Genomic DNA, 8814 nt, shown 5'->3' on the forward strand with positions numbered 1-8814 from the left:
GAGGGCCTGGGCAAGGAGCCTGGAGCCCCCAGGGCCTGGCCTGAGGTGTCAGCGCTGCCCCAGCAGTGCCCATGGCCTGTCCCTGCTGCAGCCCCGGCACTGCCACCCCCAGGGCTGTGCCTGGCCCTGAGAGCACTCAGGCCCTACAGCAACACCAGGGCCACCAGGGCAGCGGGGCAGGGCCACGGCAGCAGCACTGGGAACACCAAGTGCTGCTGCTGCTGGGCACAGCTTCTGGGCCAGCACTGATCTGCCCCCAGCTCTGCACACAGACATTGCTGCTGCAGCTGCAGAGAAGGGAACAAAAGGGCATCTCTGCAGAAAACTTTGCTGGGAGATCCTTTAGTTCATTTAAAGCTATTGAGAGCACAGCCCATCATTGACATGGTCTGTGGCCACAGGGAAGGTGGAGAGAAACAAAATGACAAATGGTACAAACAATGACATTTATTTGTGGACAGTGTGCAAAAAGTAAAACAAAGAAAAAGAACTCCCCAAATTAAACCAACAAGAAGTATCAAAGATGACTTTTGTTATAAGGGATTGGTAGAAATTGGCCAGCAGATTAATGTTCATAAAACCATTTAGTCATTGCTTTCCACACTGCAGCCTTGAGCTCCTGGTTCCTCAGGCTGTAGATGATGGGGTTCAGGACTGGAGGCACCATCGAGTACAGAACTGACAGGGCCAGATCCAGGGATGGGGAAGACATGGAGGGGGGCTTCAGGTCAGAAAATGTGGCAGTGCTGAGGAACAGAGAGACCACAGCCAGGTGAGGGAGGCAGGTGGAAAAGGCTTTGTGCCGGCCCTGCTCAGAGGGGATCCTCAGCACGGCCCTGAAGATCTGCACATAGGAGAAAACAATGAACACAAAAGAACCAAATCCCAAACAGATGGAAAACGTAAGAAGCTCACGTTCCCTGAGGTAGGAATTTGAGCAGGAGAGCTTGAGGATCTGGGGAATTTCACAGAAGAACTGGCCCAGGGCATTGCCATGGCAAAGGGGCAGGGAAAATGTATTTGCTGTGTGCATGAGAGCATTGAGAAAGGCACTGGCCCAGGCAGCTGCTGCCATGTGGGCACAAGCTCTGCTGCCCAAGAGGGTCCCGTAGTGCAGGGGTTTGCAGATGGACACGTAGCGGTCGTAGCACATGACGGTCAGGAGGAAATACTCTGCTGAGATGAAGAACAAAAAGAAAAAGGCCTGAGCAGCACATCCTGTGTAGGAGATGTTCCTGGTGTCCCAGAGGGAATTGTGCATGGCTTTGGGGACAGTGGTGCAGATGGAGCCCAGGTCAGTGAGGGCCAGGTTGAGCAGGAAGAAGAACATGGGCGTGTGCAGGTGGTGGCCGCAGGCTACGGCGCTGATGATGAGGCCGTTGCCCAGGAGGGCAGCCAGGGAGATGGCCAGCAAGAGGCAGAAGTGCAGGAGCTGCAGCTGCCGCGTGTCTGCCAGTGCCAGCAGGAGGAAGTGGCTGATGGAGCTGCTGTTGGACATTTCCTGGGGCTGCACTTGGGGACCTTTTAAAAAAGTAATCATGGAATATTTGGGTTTGGAGAGGACTTTAAATATCCCAGCACAGCCTGGGGGCACTTTCCCCCCACTGCCTGCCCAGGGCTCTGCTGCCTGGAGCTGTCCCTGCCAGCAGCTGCTTCCCTGTGCCCAGGGCTCGGCTCTGCCAGTGCTGCCAGAGCCCAGCCCTGAGGGCTCAGCTCTGCCCTGAAGACCCCTGCCAGCTCAGGCACTGCCCATGGGTAACTCTGGCTCTACAAGCTCTGATGGTGACATCAGAGCAACCATGAGAAGGTTTGAAAAGTGACACTGATGCTGCCTCTGAGGGGCCCTGGGCTGAGTTCTGTCGCTGCTGGGTTTATTCAGATCTGAGAGAAAATTTCTTTTTTTTCCACCTGAAATGAGAGATGAATATCTATGTGCAGCTCCCCATCCTGGCAACCCAGTCCAGGAGATTAAAAAAAAAGGATTTCCCCTTTTATGCAACCTCTGCCTTGCTATCCTCCCTGTATAATCTGCAGTTAAATATCCTGCTGGGAGCAATCCTGAAAAATGCAGCATCCTCCCCAGACAAGGAGAACATTTCCAAGCCTTACCAGCTGTCTCCTTCCACACAGATCTTTCCCCCCAGCGCTGGGAGCAGCTGCCAGGGCTGGCTGAGAGCTGTCCCTGGCAGGCTGCAGAGTCCCTGCCCCAGCACAGCGCCCTGGGCTGCAGGACCCTGCTCTGCAGGACAGCCCTGGGCACCCCTGGCTGCTCTGCACAAGAGAGAATCAGAGAATGTACTCACAGAGTCTGCAGGCATTGGGATGTTCCGGCTTTAGGAGATCACTCCAGGAGCTGCAGCTGCATTGTCCTGCAGCCAGAGGTTCCTGTGCCAAGGGCTGGCAGGGATTGTGCCCCAGGCACTTCTCAGCACCTTCCCAGCCCTGACTGATTGAAGTTCCCTGTGCCTCTGTGCTGTGCCTGGGGTGGCTGCAGGCAGTTCCCCAGCCCTGCTGGGCTGGCAGAAGAGCTGCTCATCAAGAGAAATGTGCTTTTGAAGCTCTTCTTGGTTACCAGGAGCTGCCTCTGTGCCAGGAGCCTGGCCCAGCTCAGCAGCACAGACACAGCACAAGGACTTTAATGAGCCTCTGGGGCTTTGTGCTCGGGCCCTGAACATCAGTGCCTGAGAGGGAGCTGAAGAAACCTCTCCAGAACTCCAAGTCAGAATCCAGCTCCAAAGTTTCTTGGACTTTTAATGGGTCCCACTGAGGGAACAACTGAGAAAGTGTCCCCAGGCTCCAGACAGAGCAGAGAACTGGAGGTAGTGATGACAGGTGGGGACAAAGAGAAGCCAAGTCTTGGTGCCCTGGGCCACAGCAAGGTCTGTGCCATCAAGGGCTGGGAGGAGACACCTTGTCCTGAGGCACTGGGGCCTCCTGGCACAGCCCCAGCCAGGCTGGGCACTGTCAGCCCCTTGTCCTGCCCTCAGCACCCCCCCTAGCCCACATCCCAGTGGCCTCAAGGATCTGCTGGAAGGAGTCCCTGGGGAGCCTTGCTCAGCAATGGCCCTGGGGGCTCCTGAATGCTTCCAGGGTTTTTCATAGGATTTTGGGTTTGGCTTTTGCATTGGAGTCTCTGAGAGGTGTGAGCAATCATGGCCTCCAATTATCTGCTGTAATTAGTCCCTGGAGAGGCTTTGTCAGTAACAACACTCAGTGGGGTCATTAATGCTTCAAGGTACTTCAGTTCTTTTAAGGTACTTGGTGTTTCCCTTTGGATACAGACTCTGTGAGAGGTTTGTGCAATCATGGCCCCAATTATCTGCTTTAATGAATCCCCTGAGAGCTTTGGACTGACACTCAGTGGGACTCATTAATACTTTGAGATACTCAAAGTTTTTAAGGTACTTTGGATTTTCCTTTCCACACTGAGGTTTCTGAGAGGTTTTTTGTGCCATCCTGGCCTCCAATTCTCTCCTCCAAGGAGTCCATGAGGAGCCTGTGTTGGGGATAGACCTCAGTGGGTCACATTAATGCCTCAAGACACTTTAGGGTTTTCTACTTTGACTCCTGGAATGGTTTGTGCAATCTCCTCTCAGGCCCTGAGGTTCCAGGGCTCAGCTCCAAATGCACCACAGGGCTCAGTTGGATGAGGCAAGTCCTGACAAACCGTGGCTCTGCCTTGATTTCCCTCTGCTCTCATGCAGATCATCAGAAATGCTTCTGTAGTCATTTTGGTTCACTAATTGACAGTTTCTTGGAGAATGCAGCAATTTTTGTGGTCAATTCAGTATAGGCAAATTACCAGTGCACTCACTAGAAAATACTTCTTCATTTCCTGCTATGAGATAGGATTAGGAGAAAGACAATGTAGGCTCAAAACTTTAAAAGACTATAAAGAGAAGTTTGCTAATATTAACTAAAAGAAAGAGGAATAAGTATCAGAACATACCTTTCAGAATAATTCTCTGCCTACACCCTCTCCTTTCTTACTCAAAATATAAAAAGAGAAAACCTAAAATTTTCAGTCTTTTTACCACCTCTAGAATAGTCTTTCTTCAGTTCATTTGGAGAGAGGAGTCTCTCTTTCATGCTATGGAGACTTCTCTACAAGAAAACAGTTGACTTGTGGCTCTCAAGTTCCACGAAGAGCAGCTGCCTGGAAAATCTGCAATTGTTAAGTCCCTCCCATTTTTGCACAGCTTGTCCCACAGCTGTGTTTTTGGGCCATGTCAGCCTTTGGAGTATTAGTTTAAAGATGAGCTGTTTAAGAGCAAAGGTTGTCTTGATCTATTTCTGAAATCATCTTCATCTCTGAGAACAGAGATCTTCTTCTTTCTGTAAAGGCACAGAGTCTCATCACTCTTCTCTCTTTCCATGTACAAACTTCTCAGGAGATCACAGCTACTTCAACTCATGCTTACTTTAGCATGGAGCTTTTTGCAGAACAAGTCATTTCCCCATATTTTCTATGTGTTAAAGGGAAAAAGAGAGTCTGATGTACCAATCACATCCTTCTCCATAGCTTTACAAGAGGATTTCAGCCCCAAGATCAAGGCATCTCCTCATCCCTCCCTTCTGGGATTCAAGTTCCCCTTCACTGACCTCAATGTCTTCATGTTGCTTCTCTACGTGCCTGCCTGTGGCATTCACATTTTCGGAAAAAATCCCTTTGCCCAGGATTTTTCTCCTGGGGAGCTGAGAAGCCTGAGAGAAAAAGGGAAACAAGAATTATCTGATTTACTTTTTCTGTGTTTTGCTCCTTTGGAATGTGGTTGGAGATTGATTACCAACAGGTGGTTGTTTCATTGGTTTCTGCTGTGAGTTGTTTTGACTCAATGGCCAATTGGGGCCAAGCTGTGTTGAGACTCTGGAAAGAGTCCCAAGTTTTCATTATTATCTTTTTAGCCTTCTTTCTGTATTCTTTCTGTATTCTCTAGTATAGTATAGTTTGGTATTCTTTAATATATTATAGTATCATAAAATATTAAATTAGCCTTCTGAGAACATGCAGTCAGATTCATCATTCCTTCCTTTTTCTAGAGGGAACACAAATACAATACCTGCACTTTGTCCTTTTCTCTCACTCGAGGGAGGATGGAAGCACTGAAAGAGTTCCTATCTCACCCGGGGCCTGCAGGTTGTTCCATGACCCCGGCCAGACTCGGTCCTTGTGGCCGGAGCTGTTTTACCATGGAGGTTTCTGCACTGGCTGCGCTGGGTCTGTGTCAGGATGGGCCGCGCTGGGGCAGGGCCAGGATCTCAGCAGCCAGGCCAGAACACAGCAGCAGCACGGCCGGGGGCCGATGGCTTCTGCTCCCCCTGCCCGGGGGTTGCGGGTGAACATCAACGGTGGCAGAACCTTGGCCGAGCCGGCCCGGCCCGGGGCTGCTCCTGGGGCCCGGCGGATCCTGGCTCGGCCCGGGCTGGCGGCGGGGCAGGGCTCAGCAGTGCCCAGATGTTGGAACTGCAGCCATGGCCCGGCCCGGCCTCGGCCCCGCGGCCTCCCCTGCCCTGCCCGGCAGCCGATGGGGCCTGGCGGGGTCCCTGGGAAGGGGCCCGGCCCCACGGCAGGAGCCGCCTGGGCTGCCCTGGCTGGGACGGGGCTGGGTCAGCCTTGTTACCTCTGTGCCAGCCAGAAGGGAAAGAGACCCTCCCAGGCTTCTTCATCTTTAACATTTGTCTTCATAGAGGCATATAGTGGCTTCCTTGGTGAGTTAAGAGATTGTCAATTCTCAAAGCTAAAAATGATTGGTTTTTTGTCAGACATGGAGGAAACTGTTGGCAGCTTCTCTTAGGACATCACTTCCATGATTCAAAATCACAACATCGCAGAGCACAGAGCTCCTTTGTCCGTATGTCGTGGTCATGTGCCCAAGGTCTTAAAATTCCACCTTGGGAGATCTCTGGGCCCTCTCCAAGTTGTTTTCAAATGAAAACATGCAGCTCAGAATCTAAGAAAATCACCAGAGGACGGGGCCAGCCTGACCTGTCTTTCCTGGCTACTTTTCTCTGGGAGCTATCCTTGGACATATGGAATTTGGGAGGCCAAATTCTAATTTTGGCCATGGCCCCTGGACATGAAAGCTGGTTCTTTTCCATAGCAATGAAGGAACAGAGCCCCAGTGTTTCAGGGGCAGATGAGAAGTGACCACCAGAGGCCAAGGCAAGCCAGAGCTGGCAGATTTTGTTCTGAGAGATACCCCTGCTTATAGGAAATGTTTCAGCAAGAGTACCAATTTTGGCAATGAGCATCTGAAAAGAAGGAGGGTTCTTTTCCATAGCAAGGAAAGCACAGAGCCCCAGCACTCCAGGAGCTGATGAGAGACAGCCCTTGACATCTCAACATCAGCCAGACCTGGCAGGTGGCCCCTGGGAGGCCAAGCCCGCCAGACCTGTTCCATGTTCCCTCAGTTCCATGGGGGCCCCACAGTGTCCCAATTGTCCCTTGCTTCCATGAGGCCCTGAGTTGTCATAGTGCCCCCTTGGTGACACCAGGCCCTGAAGGGTCGCAATGGTCACCATGGTTCAATCAGGCCCCACAGAGCAATGGTTTCTGGGTTCCATGAAGCCCTGCTGTGTCACCATGGCCCCTTGGTTCCATGGGCTCCAGTGGTGCCACAATGATCCCCTTGGTTCCATGAGGTCCCCAGAGTGTCCCAGTGATCTCCATGGGAAGGAAAGAACCCAGCCCCAGTGTTGCAGGGGCAGTCACCACAGGCCAAGGCCAGCCAGACTTGACAGTGCTGGCAGATTTTGTCTGGGAGCAACCTTGGGATATAGAGAATTTTAGAGGTGGAATCCCAATTTCAGACATGGAGACCCGGAGGAGAAGGATGGTTCTTTTCCATAGGAAGGAAAGCATGGAACACCAGTGTTTGAGGGACAGATGAAAGGCGGCCATCAGAGGCCTAGGCCAGCCAGACACATCTGTCCTGGCAGCTTTTGTCTGAAAGCAACCCTTGGATGTAGGCCATTTGGGAGGTTGAATCCCAATTTAGGCCATTTCTTCATAGATAAGAAGGATGGCTCTTTCCCCTAGGAAGGAAAGCCCAGAGCCCCAGTGCTTCAGGGGCAGATAAGAAGCAGCCCTCAACATGCCAAGGTCAGCCAGACCTGTCAGGTGTCTCCAGGAGCCCAGCCAGACAGACCTGTGCCATGTTCCCTTGGATTTGTGGGACCCCACAGTATCACAATGGTCTCCTTGGTTCCATGAGGCCCTGGAGTGTCACAATGTTCCCCTTGCTTCTGCTGTGTCACAATGGCCCTGTGCTTCCATGAACCCTTGCAGTGTCGCAATGGCTTTGTGGTTCCACAAAGCCCTGATGTGTCACCATGGCCCCTTGGCTCCCTGTGTCCTCGCTATGTCACAATGGCTTCTCCGTGACACTCAGGGCTCCACAAGGTCACCATGGACCCTTGGTTCCTTGGGGCCCCCGAGTTTCATAATGGTCTCCCTGATTCCATGAGGCATCACGGGGTCGCAATGGCCCCTTGGTCCCATGAGGTTCCGTAGTGTCACCGTGGTGTCCTTGGACCCGCATTGTCACAACTGACCCGTGGCTCCATGAGGTTCCATAGTGTCACCGTGGTGTCCTTGGACCCGCATTGTCACAACTGACCCATGGCTCCATGAGGTTCCATAGTGTCACCGTGGTGTCCTTGGACCCGCATTGTCACAACTGACCTGTGGCTCCATGAGGTTCCATAGTGTCACCGTGGTGTCCTTGGATCCGCATTGTCACAACTGACCCATGGTTCCATGAGGTTCCATAGTGTCACCGTGGTGTCCTTGGACCCGCATTGTCACAACTGACCCGTGGCTCCATGAGGTTCCATAGTGTCACCGTGGTGTCCTTGGACCCGCATTGTCACAACTGACCCATGGCTCCATGAGGTTCCATAGTGTCACCGTGGTGTCCTTGGACCCGCATTGTCACAACTGACCTGTGGCTCCATGAGGTTCCATAGTGTCACCATGGTTGCTATCAGAGGCTGGATGAGATCGATGTCCCGAGGTTTCTTGGGATGCTCGGAACGCCCGTGTGGGGCCAGGGCCAGGTCAGGCTTTGGTTTGTGGTGGGACAGAGCCCCACCCCCAGCCCTGGCCTGGCAGAGCTGTCAATCACACAGCAGGGGCGGTGTTAATCCATGTCTGACTGGCTGAGCTGTCAATCAATCACACACTAAGACCTGCTGCTACCCTGACTCTGATTGGACAAGCAACTGGCAGTCCCACCCCAGGGGCGAGCCCATGAAGGCCCAGGGGTTAAAAGCTGGAGCACGAGGCCAGCCTGTGGTCTGAATCCTGCCTTCTCCTGGGGTTCCTCTGTCAGTGACACTGGAACCTGAGCAGTTGGTGCCTATGTGTTTGTCTTTGTATAGATCTTCTGTCTTTCTGTTGTTCTCTATTTCTTCTCATTCTAATCCTACTTTCCAGGAGCATTTCTGGGTAACTTCACATCTTAAGGGTTAAAGGGTTTTAGGTTAAATAGACTAAGTTAATGAAATTAATGCTATGATAGGAGTTTTATGTTGGAGTGCATGTTGTATTGAACCCTTTACCAAAGTTCCTTGATTGTCTATATTTTGCCAGTAAAATTTTGTGTCCTTTTGACCTCTTAGCTCAGTTGGTTCGAGCGTGGTGCTGGTATCACCATGGCTGTGGGTTCAAACCCTGTGTGAGCAATTCACTTAAGAGCTGGACTTGTGATCCTTGTGGGTCCTTTCCTACCAAGAATATTCTTTGCATCTGTCCATGTTGAGAATATCTGGTTGGTGATTCTCCTGTCCACCAATCTCAGGTCAAGGAACCTT

The 8814-nt window shown here is 52.0% G+C and overlaps 1 protein-coding gene across 1 annotated transcript; it reads right to left on the reverse strand.

The window, feature by feature from the left end:
• Positions 1–565: 565 nt before the first annotated feature.
• LOC132335001 (olfactory receptor 14J1-like) lies at positions 566–1498 on the reverse strand. The gene has a single exon (XM_059861123.1). The coding sequence runs from the start codon at positions 1496–1498 to the stop codon at positions 566–568; it is 933 nt and encodes a 310-aa protein (XP_059717106.1).
• Positions 1499–8814: the final 7316 nt, after the last annotated feature.

Source organism: Haemorhous mexicanus, chromosome 16 (genome assembly GCF_027477595.1).
Source record: "Haemorhous mexicanus isolate bHaeMex1 chromosome 16, bHaeMex1.pri, whole genome shotgun sequence".
NCBI classification, from domain to species: domain Eukaryota; kingdom Metazoa; phylum Chordata; class Aves; order Passeriformes; family Fringillidae; genus Haemorhous; species Haemorhous mexicanus.

What these genes read in the sequence shown, in the direction of transcription:
- LOC132335001 (XM_059861123.1), bottom strand. Translation starts at nt 1,498, where the DNA reads ATGTCCAACAGCAGCTCCATCAGCCACTTCCTCCTGCTGGCACTGGCA.